This window comes from Tripterygium wilfordii, chromosome 11 (assembly GCF_013401445.1).
Source record: "Tripterygium wilfordii isolate XIE 37 chromosome 11, ASM1340144v1, whole genome shotgun sequence".
Taxonomy (NCBI): Eukaryota; Viridiplantae; Streptophyta; class Magnoliopsida; order Celastrales; family Celastraceae; genus Tripterygium; species Tripterygium wilfordii.
This window is the reverse complement of record NC_052242.1, coordinates 13,307,328-13,324,997: the sequence shown is the minus strand read 5'-3', so window position 1 is coordinate 13,324,997 and position 17,670 is coordinate 13,307,328. Positions and strand designations below refer to the sequence as shown.

Genomic DNA, 17,670 nt, shown 5'->3' with positions numbered 1-17,670 from the left:
ATCCATAATTATTGAAAGAAAAATAGTGGAAATGTATAAAATTTTCTGGACGTGTTTCTCCTCCCATCAGATGAGACTTGAGAGGCTAATTCCACATTTAAAAAAAGAAAAGAAAAGAATGAGAGACTAGGGAAACGAAGGTAATATCGTACGAGGCAATGGCAGATGAACCAGATTGATTTGTGGGAAAGTTTAAGTTCGTCTTGGGCCTCAATTACGCTTCTATTACTTTAAGCCCAAAGCCCATTATCAGGATCATTGTGTTCTGTGGCAGGGAATCGAACCAGGGTCTTGGGCCTCAACTACGCTTTTATTAAGCTAAGCTCAAAGCCCATCATCCGGATGATCAAAAGCTAATTTAAAAAATTACTAATTCCGTTGCCGGGACTTGAACCCGGGTCTTTCGGGTGAGAGCCGAATATCCTGACCAACTAGACTACAACGGATTTTCAGCGACGGCTTCATTAATATTTTGTAGTATATAATTGTTAAAATCTGTTTTTGTTTGTTAAAAATTCAAGCCCAAACATATTGAGTATCTGAGTCATTGGACCGCACGAATTTGTACTTCTTGGGTCATTGTCATTGGCTCTTAGGCTTAAAAAAACACATTTTTGTGTGAGAGATGCTAGCACTTTACTTATATACCACTTGTTCGAAACAATTTTAGTTATTTTTGATGTGATTACAATGGCGTACCCGAGTTTTCCAGAATCCTAGACAAACTATAAATAAGGGGCCCTCTTAAATAAATTTAAATGTTGTATATTACTTAAATAAGAAATCTTGTAGCATTTTGAGATGCAAAATCAAAAATTATGTTGATGTAATCAACTTTTTTCGTCTTATGATTACTATAATACTAATAATTTAGTGTTTTTTAAAAAATATGAGACTCTGCGGATTTGAGGGCCCTGTGCGACCATCCATCTCGCCCACCCTCCAAGATGCCCCTATGTGATTAGAAATAATTTAATTTTTGAGGTGTGTGGTTAACAAGATTTCTATTAAAAAAAGATCGGATACAACAAAAGCTCCCCTTATCTTATATAATTATATTTACTTTAATGGGCCGAAATTAGCCCAAATAGGTTGTGTAAGAAAAGCAAATGTGTGCTCTCACATACAAACCTCAAAATTAAGTCGTTAAATATCACCCATCAGAGCATTATTTTCTGGAAGAATTTGAGTCCACATGTTCAAGATTGCACCACAGCTGCCTCTGGCTATGGAACTGACAGCCACAAAGTTTTTCTTAACAACTGTATGGAAGTTGAGCTTGACTGTTTGATTTAGAGGGGAGGAATCCATTTGCTTTGAGCACGTGTTATGGCCAAGTGATGAATACCCACATCGGCCCATAAGGCCCAAGGTAGAACTACAACCTAGAAAACCGGCTTACTAGGTGAGGGTGCCTTGGATCCTTATAAACTAGAGTTGGTAGCCCTATTTTTTCGATGTGGGATACTCATCAAACCACCCCCCTTGGACAGCCGACGTCCACGGCGGCTACGCTCGCCTGGCGGCTCCACTAGCCCTTCAGACAGTAGCCCTTTCCCGGACGACAGCCCTCTCCGCAAACGCGACTCTCTCAATGAAAGCACCAATGATGAAAACCCACACCGGCCCATAAGGCCCAAGGTAGAACTACAACCCAGAAAACCGACTTACTAGGTGAGGGTGCCTTGGATCCTTATAAACTAGAGTTGGTAGCCCTATTTTTTCGATGTGGGATACTCATCAAACCACCCCCCTTGGACAGCCGACGTCCGCGGCGGCTACGCTCGCCTGGCGGCTCCACTCGCCCTTCAGAAGGTAGCCCCCCCTTGGACAGCCGACGTCCGCGGCGGCTACGCTCGCCTGGCGGCTCCACTCGCCCTTCAGACGGTAGCCCTTTCCCGGACGGCAGCCCTTTCTGCAAACGCGACTCTCTCAATGAAAGCACCAATGATGAAAACCCACACCGACCCATAAGGCCCAAGGTAGAACTACAACCCAGAAAACCGGCTTACTAGGTGAGGATGCCTTGGATCCTTATAAACTAGAGTTGGTAGCCCTATTTTTTCGATGTGGGATACTCATCACCAAGCCATGACTCCTTGTGCTATATTTTATTTGTACAATATTGTTTCCAACAAAATGCAAGGACACTTGCTTAAGTGTGCTATTTGTAACCAATACAAGCTTGTATTTCAAAATCCGATATGAACCTAAACTCGGGTCATCAAACCCAAAAATTTCTCACCTAACTTCGGTGTTCCTAGTGTTTCTTATCTGCTGAAACATAGAATTAACTGATTTGAATTCAACTTTGTTCCTCATAAACCATCGAGTCCAGTAGACGTTCTTCACTCCTCCTGCAGATTCTGCTTATATCACTGCCATTGAGCCTATACTGGAGTCTAGTCAGTAAAATGAGCGATCTCTTCCACTACTCATTTCGGTGCTAAAAGGTCCTTTTAACACGTAAAACACAATGGCGACAGTAATGGGGAATGTTCAAGGTTCCCCAAAAGAAATAGAAAAAACCTCAAAACCTGCAGAGAGTGTACAAAGATTCTGAGATTTCACCTGACCGAGCAATGTTCAAATGCAATAGATGAGACGACGGGCAACAATCCTACCTGCAATGAGCGAAAGCACCTCCCATGTATATCACATCAGCACAAATGCAGAATTCTGCTATTTGGCATTTTTAGCTCAAAACTTAGCACAAATGCATAAATCTGTTATTGACATTTTTAGCTAGAAACTCAAACTTCACACAATCAGTCAGGATCTAATTGAAAACAAGTAGGAAGGAAACTCTGCATTTGCTAAGGGACAAAAGATTTCAGAAACACCATTTGAAACAATTTCTTATACAAAAAGATGATGCCCACCCAACACATTCACAAACTATATATATTTCACACTGATCAACTAGACAACTACAATAACTTGAGGCGATGATAATACAGGATCATAAAACTAGCTATTGTCATTATGGGATGGCAAAGTAAAGCACATGCACTTATCTTTCATTGCTTCAGCCTCACTTCCATACTCTTTAAATTTGTACTCGTCCAGTTTATATGTTGAAGGCACCTTTCCCTCACTGTAGCAGTAATTACATAGGCTGAAATTATGTTTCATCTCCTTGAAACGGGACCCAACGACTGGATAATGGCAAACTGAGCAAACATGCCGTCCATGGCGATTCCGATCCCCAGTTTCAAGCTTTACCAGAGTTGAAATGATCGCAAAACCCCAATCAGGATCATCTAGCATGACAAGAAATTCATTGAATGATACCATTGAGGCATCCGTCTCTCCATGAAGTTCCAACCTTTCACTAACCCCGTGGGAAGGAAAGTATATAGCCCTCAACAATCTGATGTACCCAACAGCATCAACCCTTTTTATCTGAGACCCACCTTCATTCTGGGGGCGCCATAGAAGAGCATCAAAAGCAATCCGCTTTCGCTTGTCAAGAGAGCCACTACAAATGGGTGCAAGAATGGCAAAGAACATGCCAAGATCCACCCTTCCCAACCCTGTCTCATCCAAAACAGAGAGAATCCTCTCATTTATTGCCTTGACAGCACCTTGGGAAGTTTCAGGTTTTAGAAAAATTAGTAACCTCCGGAGTATTTCCTCTAAATTAGGCTTGCGTATTGATTTCTGAGGAACACCAGTCCCAGAATAAGAAACTGGTACATCATTTTCCCTCATTTCCTTCTTCAAAAGCTCCACATCACAGCGACTCAACCGAGTAATTCTCTGAAAGGCCCTAATATGAAGAGCAGTGGCCAAGTCCTGCCTAAGTGTGGTCTTCTCACCTACTGTCTTAAATTTTGAGGGTTCAACAATTATAAAAGCCCCTTCCCCGTTGGTACCATTAGCTTTCACTTTCTTCTTCTGCAGCTGCTTCAAATGCGATACTGCATCATGCAATTCAACCCTATTTGTCATTTTCAGTGCCTCCTTCAAAGCTTTCTTAGCTTCCTCCGTTTCTCCTGCCCCCAAGAGTGACACAGCCCTATTGAGCTGTGCACGCCAATGGTTAGGCCACACAGCCAAAACCCTAGTATACATCTCTGAAGCTCTCTGGAACCGACCCAAGTCCATATAAAGCCCACCCAAGTTGTATAAAGCATCCACATGACCAGGTTTCAAATCAATTGCTTTCTGGAACACCTCAATTGCCCTCTCATCCTCGCCAATGGCATGAAGAGCCGAGGCCAAATCGCAATGTGCATCAGCATAGTCTGGTTTCATAAAAATGGCCTCTTCCAAGGCTTTCACAGCCGCCCTATACTCTCCCACCCCAAAAAGAGCACTACCCAAAAGTTTCAAAGCTCTAAAATGAGTTGGGCAAAGAATTGCAGCTTCTCTATAATATTCACAAGCACTTAAAACCATACCTTCACCTTCCAATGCAATACCGAGATTCACATAAATTTGAGGAAGCAAATAAGCCCATTGAGTTCCACCTGCCTCAGCAGACTCCAATGCCAATAGGAACTCCTCTTTGGCTTCCTTATACCTCCCAAGAACATAAAAGCAATTCCCAGCTCTGAAATGTGGCCTTACATCCACTGGCTGCAACTCACAAGCCCTCTTGAAACTCACCAAGGCTTCTTTGAACAGCTGGTGCTCGTATAAAACCCTACCAATTGCCATATGCCCATCGAAAGCTTCTTCTCTAGATCTTGCACCATCGGCCCGGCTCCTTAAAACCCCCAATTCCTTGACGAAAACCGCATAATCATGCCCAGACTCCTCCCAGAACACCCTCTTCTCTGAAATTTCAGCTGAAGGCCCCAATTCCCTTGACCACCCTGCGTCCGAGTAGGCATCAAAGTTATCCGCTTTAAATTTCCCATCTTTTGCCTGCTTAGCCTTCAATCGCTTCACTAAGATCTCCAAATCGTCCACCATCTTCCATGTGTCATCAAAAACAATGCCGTGATTCGGCGAAACAGCCCAAGCTGCAGTCCTCTGCTTCTTCTGCGACTCAATTGCCCTCTCATCCACAATCGAGGACGATGAGGCCTCTGATACACCAGAAACTCCTTTGTTATCTTCAAGCTCGAGACCAAGAGCATCAAAATCACGGTCCACATCACCTGCCCCGTCGTCATACGTCTGAAGAAGACCATCATAGGTCAATCCCTTCTCTCCATCAATAAACCCACTGTAAGTCCGAAAAACCTCGTCGAGGATGGCGTTGATTTGCTCGTCACTGAACTTGACCCTGGGGTTCACGGCCACAACGAGAGCAGACATTTCCTCTCTGTTCAACCCTCCATCACGGTTCGCATCGAATTGCTGGAAAATCCTCTTCACCTTCTCTGATCTGCTCCCTCTCGTCGCCATCTTTGTCTCCCAAAATGAAGAAAGAGTAGATAAGAGAAGAGAAGATGATGATGTATATGGCGGTGCGAGTTGCGACGACCAATGATAATAACCCTAATTCATCATTGATTAACAAACAATGGTGGGTTAATTTGGGGTTTTGTGGATGCCAAAAGAGAAGGGAAATAAATGTCTGGAAGGAGTCTGTGGCAATCTGGCTTCATCTCCTTTTTGCGTCTTTTCGTCGAACAGGTGATGGGTGGTGGGGCAGGGAAGGCCCTCTCTCTCTCGCTCTCTTACATTTTCAGAATTTTTGTTTTTATCTAAAAAAAAACTTCGTCTTAAGACTTGTTTTTGTTGGTTGGCAGTTGGCTAATGGACTCTTTTCTGTGACTATTGCGTTGCCAGCTGGTTACGTGGGTTCAATTAATCCTCTTTAAGTTTGTGTCCTAATGGAATACTTAGGCTGTTTTGAGTTTTAAATGATTTTTTTTCCTTATTTCCTCTAAAAAGATAATTGTTTAATTGATAAAAGACTTTTTTTTTTATATAAACTTAATGGATCGATTAGTTAGTTATTTCGATTATCAATCAATTTTTTGGTTGATTCTAAAAATATGTGTTTTTTTTAGTTATAGTTAATTTTTTGACATAAACTTAATCGATCGATTCTTTAATTATTTCGATTATCAATCAATTTTTCGGTTGATTCTTTTAAACAAATGTGCTTTTTTTTTAAATAACATATCGATGAATTTGATTATTGATCAGTTTGATTATATTGTTAATTTTTGTACTGCCCTATATGCCCTAACATAACATAATTCATTAAAAATATAATCGCTCATCTTTGGGCTTCTATGACATCAGTGAGTGGAAGTGTGCTTTCACTGGGTTCCAACCCAAAAAAGGCAAATGGGCCGAAACAACCTAGGCCCCAAACAATGAGGTGGCCTGCATTTGACAACATTGTGTTAGTGCAAATGTCCAATTAAGTAACTAACAATTTGGGTAATAACCGAGTAATGAATCTCTCTGAGATCAAATTATATGGAATCCCGAATTCAATTTTCACTCTGAGAATAATATATTTGTGGCTATACGCTGAATTTTGACCAAACTTACTATGTCCCCCACGTGAAAAAATTTTGTGTGCCCAAACCGTCATGCCCCGAGTTTCTCAATTACGTCATGTAGTTATCAAATTAGTTACACACTAACCATGGACCCATGACCATGAGCACTAGAAAAGAAAGTAAACAAATCAAAACAAAGAATTAAAAAGCTTTCGTGGTATCATTACACATAATATAATTCTCCAAAAGTCACGTTATACTTATTATTAGTTAGGTCAGTTGTGCACATGTCGAGCATGATTGTCTTCATTTTACCCATAACGACAAGGACTCCGCCGGTCATCATTCATCATTGTTGCCACCATCGCGGTCTCCGGGTTGGCAGGTTTGAGAGTACTGTGGAAATGCATCTTATGGTTCAACCACCAATATAGTAGGAAGAATATAAGTTAATGTTGGATAAAATCACATTGAAATAATAGAAGAAGTGAAAATGGTTTATTCTACTTCGATGGTTCTCTCAATGGATGAACGTTTCACGTTTTTGTCCAGTTAAGACCTTAGTTGTATCGTATTCAAACTCATAACTTATAGTTTTTGAGTAAAGTTGGACTTTCAACCATGATTTTTTATCCAATTTGTCCAATTGTGTGGGTTGAACCTTAGGGCCATATTTTTGACATGTTATCGGAGTTCAATTTTTTAACGAATTTAGGGAAAGTAAGAGACCTGACAAATAGGGCCTATTTTAAATTTTAATAGGGAAAAAAAAGATTCAAAAGTGGGATTCGGTGTAAGCTCAAGGAAGGTTACACATATTTGGTGATGGCCCAATGTGGTCACACATATATATTTGAAGACTCCAATGAGGAGTCCCAATATTTGGGGATACTTTGCTTGGGGGTGTTGGAGAAATTAAGCTTCAATACCAAATATCTCACATTGAAATAATAGAAGCGAAAGTGGTTTGTAAAGCTTTGGTTGTACCGAACTCACGAGCAATAGCTTTTGAGTAAAATTGACTTTCAACCGTGTCTTTGGCCCAATTTACTCAATTGCGTTGTTTAGACTTTAGACCTTAAACAGTTAATCACTTAGATTTGCTTTGCCTCCAACCAATGGGATTACCCTAAATGGATGTTCGTTTGCTCATGGATTATCATGATTGTCGGTTAAATTTAAAAGAGAAAAAGATGTTTTAACTTATTTAACTATTGTTCGATATATGCATGCATGCAGTCAATACAAAAGGTGTAATCTTTTTAATTAGCTCCTTCTTTGTCTGCTTTTGGTGGTAGAATCTTATGATGGGTTGTTAATTATTAGTAAAAGTTGCTAGAATAAAGGCTTTTGTATTAATTCCCTAAGCCACATTTGTCAAATGGAAAAGGGGGGAAAACCTAATTGATTACATATTAGTTTTTACCTATGTGAAATCAAGTTTAGTTGAAATTATGTAAGGTGGTCATATATAAATTAGTAATAATTAAAGCCTTGATTCTAGCAAAATCAGGACTCATTTAATTCCAATGATTGCTTCCAAACAATCGTCACAAGACTCACAACTGTTTATTTTCTGAAGCAACGTTTAATATATATATATCACCAAGACAAATACATATCTTAATTAAGTAAGCGGTGATGAATACTCGAACTTAGATATTACCAAGACAAATACGGGTGACGGGGACCTGCTCTGTTTTTATTACAGCAGGTCCCGTTGTAATATATTTTTAAGTTAGCAAAAATTTTTATTTTTGTTTTTAAAAATAATAAATGTGTAGTATTCTTCCTAACGAATCCAACTGTATATTTTCTGTTCGAAACAAAAATTATATTAAACATGAAAAATACATGACAATTTTAGACCGTCGGATATAAACACAAAACATTCGATGTCTCGATCGCGATGAATTTGATTTTTGTTTCGAACAAAAAATATGTTATTGGATTCGTTAGACCGAATACTACACATTTACGATTTTTAAAAATTAAAAAAAAATTCGTTGTGCTCCAAAAGAGCTACAGTGGGGTCTGTCGTAATTTTTACTACAACAGACCCCCAACACCCGACAAATACATATCTTAATTACCTCGGTTGAGAGGTTGTTGGCTATCAAATGCCTGCCGTGTCTGCTAAATGTGTGAAGCTTGTTATGTCATCCTATGTGTGTGAGGAGAGAGATGATTTTATTTTTTGTGCTACTTCTTGCCATCACAACACCTTCTCAACACTTATATGTATATATTTTTCTGTACAAACAGGACGTACAAATAAAAAGAAGAAGTAATTAAGCTCGAATGCAGCAGGTTCTACGAAGCATGAAGAAAATTATTATGCATATTTTGTGCATGATTTTGGTTCTAACTACAGTGAGACAGAAATCACAAGCCGAGGTAATGTCTGATCAACCATCATCATTAGCATCGTCGGGGAAGCCTCGTGCGGTCGGAAAGAACCCAAGCAATAAGGAGATAGGGAGCAATGGGTCGCAACCAGCAATTACGGAATTTGAAGATTACGGCCCTTGGAACCCAGTACCGGACACCTCTGGAGGTAAAGCTGCTCCCGTGCCGCATACAAAACAATTATCCTAGGCTCCTAGCTCTGCATGCAGATGCATGCTCATGTAATCTTTCCACTTAATGGTCTATGTTGTCCATCAACTACGCCTTTCGATCTAATATTACATCCTGATTCATCTTTTGTGGACGAACCTCTATCATATTAGTACGAAATTTGAAAAGAGTTTTTCTTAATTACATAGATTGGCTCGATCGATCTCTTGCACACTGAAATCTCCATTAGGTTTCTACAAACAAAACAGAACTAACAGAACAAATTAATCAAAGCTTCAAATAGCTAGCAAAATTAATATTGTGAATTTTTATATCGATATTGCATGAGAATTTTGGGTATTTAAACAAAAAAATGGTTGTCAATTAATAATATTGACTGTAAAAATATAGAGCTAGCAAAATTAATATTTGTGCTTGATTGTGAAAAAATGTCATCAAATGAAGCTCTGATTAATTGTTTTCGCAAATGAAGTCGCTATAGAAAGCTCTGACGTTTAAATGTCAAAATTTTCCTTGTATGATTAATATTAAATTCACAGCAAAAAAATCTTTACAAGTGCTAAGTGGAGTGCCGGAGTCAGTGGGCCATGCGGCATTTAAGATTGGGACAATAGGCCCAAGATTTACAGGCTGTGCTGCTATTGAGTCCTTTTAAAAACGGGCCTGGACTGAGACTAGTCGCCCATGAAGTAAAAAACGTGTTTTCTTTGTTTTCCGTCAAGGCCCATCGGCGTTCTTAAGGAGTATGTCTGATATTCTGATTTAGTCATATCCTCTAGAAGCTCTGATGCTTCAAAAGGAAAGAGAGAATGTATGAAAATCGATATATATTTGTATTCTCATATGTTTTTTTGGTAATTAAAGACAAGTATATGATGTATGACATGAACCCATATGAACAACATTCTTGGGTCACGTGTTAGGTTTTCGTTTAACTTATTTTATCGTTGGATGATAAATTTTTATTGGTGCGGAAATCTGAAGTTTAATATCATATGGAATGTCCAAAAATAATGGTATAGTGTAAATGTTCATTAGCTCATGTCCTAAGATTTATATGAACTAGGTTACATAATCTCACATGAACTCATATGCACAATACTTTTGGGATCACGTGTTGGGGGTTTTCATTAAACTTATTCTGTTGTCGGATGAGAAATGAAATTTTTGCTGGTACAGATATCCTGAGTTTAATGCCGTACAAAAGATAATGGTAGAGTCTAAATGCTCATGTCCTAAGATTCATATAAGCCAGGTTACATGATCTCTCATCATTAAAAGGGAAAAATCCATAATCGTAGGATGCCATCCCCACAATCTTACAAAGAAAGAAAATGGGCATTTTGATTGTATGAACGTTATAAATAGTAGACTGTGTCGTCGATCGAAGCGCGGACCGCATAAATTTCAACTGTAGAGAATTTGAAGGAAGCAATGGCGGGTTCAGTTTTGAACCAGTCTAAACCCTCCCCTCAACAAATCTCTCATATCAAACTGATATTCGGTAATCCGAGAAACGCTACTCTGTTTTTGCTTCAAATCCTGTACCAGCGAATTAGACTCCTGAATAACTTACTGGAATTCAGAACATATTCGAATGGAATTCCTAATCCTCAAAAACTGCAGTTAATGCTCGTCTCGGTGTGCGATTTTCGGAGACATGGAGGCGTCGACGTTGACATCGACGGAGAAGTATGCAGCGGCAGCTCTATTCGCTGTCGCACTTCACCAGTCGCAGATGCATCAAACACGGCCTTCGGATCCTGTTCTGCCTCTCGACGAGGAGCCAATTGGTGAGGGCGCGAGCATTGGTACCAGTGTCTCAGTTTCGGATGATCCTAGACTTTGGATCCATGAGAATTCCGGTCTGCTTTTGCCTGTTTTTAGGTATTTTTTGAATACGCAGTTTTTGTTATACCGTGCTTTTAAAAGATAAGAAAATGCTCAAGCATGGCTTTCTTTGGGATCTTTCTTTTGTCCGTTCGTTGCTATTCAGTTTACAATTTAATTACTTAACTGGAACTTTCGATAAGTTCTAGTTAGAAAGCTGAACAATCAACGGAAAATTTTAGAACCATAGAAAATTAACAGCTGTTTTCACTTCTATGAAGTATGACTTAATGAGATCTAATGTGAATAGGTAGAATTTGGAATTTGTAGCCTTAGTATTCTGTGGATGTATGCAGGTTCCTTGGAGTGGAGGATCAAGCTTGGGATGGGCTTAAGGAAACTGCTGGGAACTCTTCTCAAGTGAGGCATCATGTTGGCGCGGTGTGTATTCTGCTTTTATGAGCTTTCTCTTTGTTATACTCAACTTCCAATAAACTGTCTCTTACTTTATTGCTTTGAAGTCAACTTTTATGAAAGCATGTGCTTGTTGTATAATCTTCAGTGTTTTCAAATAAATATGAACCTCCCAATTTTGCAAGTCTAATGTAACAGTACCTGATATCTTTATCATTTGAATCATCTCATTATATTCGGACGCTTGAGTCCTTGTTGTTTTTTGGACCTTCTTTTACTTGAAAATTGCATCGATTTTATGCTAATAATTTCATACGACTTTATTTTGTTTCACTCTTCTGATTGACATCACTCTCATAACTCCAGAGAAAATTCTCATGACTTTGTTATTGGTGCATGTCTAAGTAATGATACCTCTGAGTAATACCAAGCATTGTCATCATCATCATCATCATGTTTTCTTTACAATCAATTTGGGGTTGACCATATGAATCCATAAGAGAAAATTAGTTGAATCTACCATGCGGATTCTCCTTCGCTATTTGTTCCTCTTAAAAGCTGCACAGTGTAACTAGCGAATGAAGTAGAAAGCAGGGTCACTCACTTGAGACATTTTGAGTGGCTGAGATCTGTGATTTTGTGAATATGAAACTTGGCAGGCTGATTTACATCCATTTTTGTGTTTCAACAAAGAAATGCCTCAACAAATTTGAATGTTTCTGAGTTCTCTTTGGATTTCTATTTTCGCATGTTTATCTTATGAATAGCAGAGTACTTTGGAATCCCTTTTAGATTTAGCTAGGTGCTCTACTTCTGTAGTTCCTTTGATGGGAATGTTTTGTCTTATTTTAGCAATCAAAGCATCACCATGGAATGTCTCTCATTAAACATTTCACTTGCACATCTTAGCCATGCCTTCAATTTTGTTCTATTTATGGGGTATGATATTCAATTTATCACAGTTCCTTTCATTGCTACAAGAGGAAAGTAATGGAATGTCTTTAGAAAGAAAAGACAAAGAGGTTGCTTTGACAAAAGCAGTTGATGCGACAATGCTTAGCATGGAAAGTCCTGTGTCTTCTGAGGAGAATATAAAGAGTCATGAGTATGAGATTAGATGTCAAAATAATTATTCCAACAGCATAATGGAATCAACCTCTGATGTGGCTGGAAAGCACCATAAACAGGAGACAGCTCCCGAGATGGCCTCTGAAGATAAATCTCCCAAGGAATCTGGCAATGAAACTTATGAGAAACATATTGAAGAGGCGGGATTGCTCAATCACCAGAAGAAAGTGAAGGTCCTTTTTGAGCTTCTTTCAGCTTGTGTAGCAGATTATTCTAAAGAAGACAAAGAATCTTGTCAACCAGGGAAAGGTTATGATGCTCGACACCGTGTGGCTTTAAGGCTACTGGCATCATGGCTTGGTATTGAATGGACAGAAATGGTTTGTATACTCACTCTATTTATGATATGTGTTATTCTTGTTAATTGCTCTTTGACTAGCGAATATGTCTCTATTTATTTGTTCTTAAATGGATTATACTGTTCAATGATTTATATTGTAGAGTCACTTGCAACGAAAACATTCTTTCTACCAACTTTGGGAATTTTGTTTAACATAAATGTACCACAACAGGAATCCTTAAATTCGGGAGGAAGAGAAAGAAAATTTTGTTTTGAGAGAATATACACAAGGTTCTGGTGTTTTTATCCACCTCCGATCATGTGATGAAAAACCAATTGTACTTCTCTAGAGTTGTAGGGGCCAATGATAGAGTTGCAGAGGTGCAACCTAGAGATCATAGGCTCAATTTCTGAATTTTCAATTTGCTTCATCTATGATTTAACATTATCAATATAGGTAGCTATGGAGATAGTAGTTGCTTGCTCTCTAATGAATACACTGAAAGTGGATGGGGCAAAGGAAGATGAAAATGGAACTTCTCAAAACCACTGGGTTAACTGGAAGCGTGGAGGCGTTATTGGTGGGGCTGCTTTAGCTGGAGGAACTTTGATGGCCATTACTGGCGGTATATATCTTTTGTTTTCACTAGATTGGACATTTTTTTAAACTGTGTTTATGATTAAATCAACAGCTTGAAAGTTTTCATGTATACTAATTTCACTGCAGGCCTAGCTGCCCCTGCAATTGCACATGGATTGGGTGCACTGGCTCCAACCCTGGGCAGCATTATTCCTGTGGTTGGAGTTAGTGGGTTTGCAGCAGCAGCAGCAAGTGCTACGGGATCTGCTGCTGGATCTATTGCTGTGGCTGCCTCATTTGGAGGTGGGATATTTCGTACCAACTCTCTCTCCCTCTCTCCATGGACCTAATATATGTGTATTTATTTTTCTTTTGGGTTATCTATGTATCCATGTCATCAATGTAAACCAAATATACCTGGTATAAATTAACATGCATGCATGTAAGTGGCCAATGGGCGATACACTCTCGAATACATTATAATATAATGGTTTATAGGGCATGAGATTAGATGATGCAAAAGTTGAAGCTGTGTACTGATACAACTATTAATGTAGGAGTTTTGCACTATTATTTGTGATTATATGGTTATCATCTGTAGGAGAGACGGGAAGGGTCAGAGCCTTCAAAATAGCAATTTTCAAATTACTGATGATACTTAATAATGCAAATTGTGACGAATGCAGTGATGATACGAGGCTGTGTAAATAAGTCAGATAGTTTTGCTGGGTGGTTGCCAATTCAGTGATGAATAATGGCATGATTTCGATAATTATATGTTCCACATTTGAATGGAGAAACTTTTGAGGTGGTTTATCATCTAGAGACTTTTGTGCCCTACAGCTGCTGGAGCTGGGCTCACAGGAAGTAAAATGGCTAAAAGAACCGGGAGCGTCGAGGAATTTGAATTCAAAGAAATTGGAGAAAATCATAACCAAGGCGTAAGTTTCTTTTGACTTTTTTTTATCATTATTTATTGTTTCTTTATTTGTATTGTGGGCATGTATGTGTTGGGACTTTGGATAGGGGACACTACATCTTGTTGAAGCTTATGCTTATGCTATAGTATCATCATGTAAATCACTAACTAAGGTTGCTCAATTTTCAGCGGCTAGCAGTTGGGATATTGGTCTCGGGACTTGTCCTTGAGGATGAAGATTTTACAAGGCCTTGGGAATGTCACAATGAAAACTTGGAGAGGTAAGTTGATCTATTACATTTGGTTATTAGCCCTTTGTACCTCAACAAAGGTAAGGAATGCTTAAAAAACTTTAAGTGACTCCCATATAACAGTTTTAGTGTCTCTTACTAACAACGAACTTGAATTATCTCTAGCTTTCATTTGACTGTAAAATGTGGCTTCTAGTTTTTATCTTCTTCTCATCCATTCTCTAGCTTTTATTTGACTGTAAAATGTGGCTTCTAGTTTTATCTTCTTCTCATCCGTTCTCTAGGTTTCATTTGACAGTAAGATGTGGTTTCATGTTTTTGTATTCTTTTCATCCGTTCTTTAGTCTTCCATTGGGTTATTAGCTGCTCTTTCATGCTTCTTTTTCATTCTCAGTTTTCAGTCTACTAAGTATCCAGGTATGCACTGCGGTGGGAGTCAAAGAACTTGATTGCACTTAGCACGGCAATACAAGACTTGCTTACTTCAAGTACATGTTCTGAACTTGTAGCTATCATGCTCTTACTTGATCACTTCCTAAATTGTTACTCTTGACAATCTTCGTTGGCATTGTAGAAATTGCCATGCATCTGATGAAGGAAGGTGCTATGCTGACTGTATTAAGCACTCTTTTAACGGCATTGGCTCTGCCAGCAACATTACTCACAGCATCTGATATTATAGACAGCAAATGGGCAGTTGCAGTTGACCGGTTAGTTTTCATGCCCCTTGTGAATGAAAAAACAACTTTGTATGTTGTCAGTTTAAATCCACCTTGTGTGCATGCTTAATGGTGAACCTCACTCCATGCTCTACGATAGACTTTTGTCACCGCATTATGGTCCAAGGAGGGATTCTCTAATCCTACCTTTTGGTGTATAGGCCTGCATAGATAGTTGATTTGACATTCAATCTATTGTTTTGAGTGGTTGTGGGTTGTTGAACTCCCTTAGAGTAGACAAGCTCCGTTGAAAACTTCAATTTTCTATTGTGGACATTCCAAAACTTTTTGGATAAGACCGTGTCCAAAGTATTATGGAGGAAGTAAAACCCAAATTTTATGACCACCGTCTAATAATTTGCGCGTAATTTAGCATAATGATACAATCTTTCTGGAAATTGTGAATTTTTAATATCCATGAGTTTCCTGTTTGCTTTCTTATTTGAAAAAAAAATATGCTCGGGCTTTATGTTGGTCTCTTTGTTAGATATTTCAAAATCTTTTATTGGTCTCTACTTACTCTTCTCTCATTCATATTGATACTGTAGATCTGATAAAGCCGGAAGGCTGCTTGCTGAAGTGTTGTTGAAGGGATTGCAAGGGAACAGGTAAATTATTTTTATTTACTGACAGTGATATTTTTCTTTAGTGTATAAATATTTTTATGATTTTCTTAGTCTTATGAATGTTACAGACCTGTGACACTCGTGGGATTTTCATTGGGAGCACGAGTAATTTTCAAATGCCTTGAGTGTTTGGCAGAAACAGAAGGAGCCAATGGTGAGATTTCTATTTTATTCATGCATTTGTTGTTGATGGATTGTGTTGGCTGTTTTGATCATTAATATCTTCTACGTTGTCAAAAGCTGGCTTTGTAGAAAGAGTTGTACTTCTCGGTGCACCACTTTCAATAAAAGGTGAAAGATGGGAAGCTGTTAGAAAGGTATGTTTCTCTAATTCTTTAATTTCTTTAAGAAATCTTATCAACGTTACTGTTATTGTTTATGATTATATATGATTTCTACTATTGTTTGCAGATGGTTGCTGGACGGTTTGTCAATGTTTATTCTACAAAGGATTGGACACTTGGGATTATTTATCGTGCTAGGTATTGCTCCTTTTTATTTCAGGTGAAGCATTATGAAAGATAGCCTATAGGGAATCTTGAATCAGCAGAGTGCGTAATAAGAGCTACACGACAATTGTGATTCACTTAGGCAAATGACAGTCTTTATTATGCGAGTACCATTGGGTGACTGTTTTTGAGATCATATGTGAAATACATTCAAGTCTTCCTGCATCCACAATTGCTTATTTAATCTGCATTTCTGTAGCGATCTATTGATTCTATGAGCTTATAAAACAGACGACTACCTTTAAGCAACTTTCACCTTTTGTTCCTTAGGACTAACTAACTAGTCCTCACACGGTGCAGTTTACTTTCTCAAGGATTGGCTGGAATTCAACCTGTTGATACTCATGGAGTGGAAAATGTGAGTTCCTTTACCTGTCCCTTTTCATATATGCAACTGCCTTCTGAATTTATACCACTTTATGCTAGACAAATTTTCGGTTTTTTTAGGTAGATGTAACCCAACTTATTGAAGGCCACTCTTCCTATCTTTGGGCGACGAAACAAATTCTCGAACAACTTGATCTAGAGCACTACTATCCTGTTTTTAGGAGTACAGATACCGAACCTCTGGAAAAGGAAAGCTTAGCTATATAATCATCATTCCCATTTTCTCGTTGTTTCTTTCTTCAGCATGCTGAGCCTGTTGTTATTCTTCTTTGGGGGGTCATCAATATGTTCACCCGACGCACGGATACAAATCTGGTATGGCTCTGCTCCATCTCATCAACCACCTGCTGATTTCATATCAACATGGGTTGGACTTCGGACCTTCTGAGGTTGAATTTCCAACTTTAAACTCTGTTAGTATCAAGTGAGGTGATTTCCAATGTAAGTCCTCTCCCTCCCATATCTTTTTTGTAGGCTTATGATTTGAACTTAATAAGCAAGGAGAGGTACCAGTGGTAGAATTGCATTAGTTGCGTAACAGGACACTAGTGCTCCATCTTATTTAATTTAATGTTGGGTAAGTACATCCCAACAATCTCTTATTGGTTCAAAAAGCATTCATTCATCACCCTTTTTGCTTACGGTGCAAATGCTGAGAATGTCAGTGACGAGTCCTTTTTTTTTTTTTTATATAAGTGTATGGCGGGTGAAAGGCTAAAATATTATGTAGTTGTATCTCTAGCATTTTACTTTTACTTGCCAGTAGATGTGAATCCACTATCTCAAAAGCCAATGGCTTAAAAATTGGGTTCATCCATTATGGGACCCTTTTTGGCTAGTGGGATCTTTGAGTGGAGGCTTCTCACGAATACTCCCCCTAGGCCCTATCTCACAGCCCCAAATATGGGCCTCTCTTTTTTGACACCCAACATGTGTGGCCTGCTGCTGTGCCATAACCAAATATGGTGCATTTTAGGCCCAGCAGAAAGAGGCCTATATAAGGAAAAAAAAGTAACATAAATAGAAGAAGG

The 17,670-nt window shown here is 38.7% G+C and overlaps 2 protein-coding genes and 1 non-coding gene across 4 annotated transcripts; 1 reads left to right on the top strand and 2 right to left on the bottom strand.

Annotated features, from left to right (window-relative positions):
• Nucleotides 1-373: 373 nt before the first annotated feature.
• On the bottom strand, nt 374-446 carry TRNAE-CUC. The gene has a single exon. It is a non-coding gene; the product is annotated as a tRNA-Glu (tRNA).
• Nucleotides 447-2,780: 2,334 nt separating this feature from the next.
• LOC120009267 (uncharacterized TPR repeat-containing protein At1g05150-like) lies at nt 2,781-5,636 on the bottom strand. Its single transcript, XM_038859780.1, has one exon. The coding sequence runs from the start codon at nt 5,359-5,361 to the stop codon at nt 2,971-2,973; it is 2,391 nt and encodes a 796-aa protein (XP_038715708.1). The 5' UTR covers nt 5,362-5,636; the 3' UTR covers nt 2,781-2,970.
• A 4,678-nt stretch (nt 5,637-10,314) lies between these two features.
• On the top strand, nt 10,315-17,302 carry LOC120008898 (transmembrane and coiled-coil domain-containing protein 4-like). 2 transcript variants are annotated; one of them, XM_038859270.1, is made up of 16 exons: nt 10,315-10,500; nt 10,623-10,883; nt 11,183-11,267; nt 12,203-12,688; nt 13,106-13,274; nt 13,376-13,531; nt 14,072-14,169; nt 14,337-14,428; nt 14,816-14,886; nt 14,973-15,108; nt 15,666-15,725; nt 15,812-15,897; nt 15,984-16,060; nt 16,155-16,225; nt 16,553-16,610; nt 16,700-17,302. In XM_038859270.1, the coding sequence occupies exons 2-16, from the start codon at nt 10,657-10,659 to the stop codon at nt 16,844-16,846; spliced, it is 2,019 nt and encodes a 672-aa protein (XP_038715198.1). In that variant the 5' UTR covers nt 10,315-10,500; nt 10,623-10,656; the 3' UTR covers nt 16,847-17,302. The 2 variants fall into 2 exon arrangements, with proteins under 2 accessions (XP_038715198.1, XP_038715199.1); XM_038859271.1 differs by having other exon boundaries at nt 10,316-10,883; nt 12,428-12,688.
• The last annotated feature ends 368 nt before the right edge of the window (nt 17,303-17,670 follow it).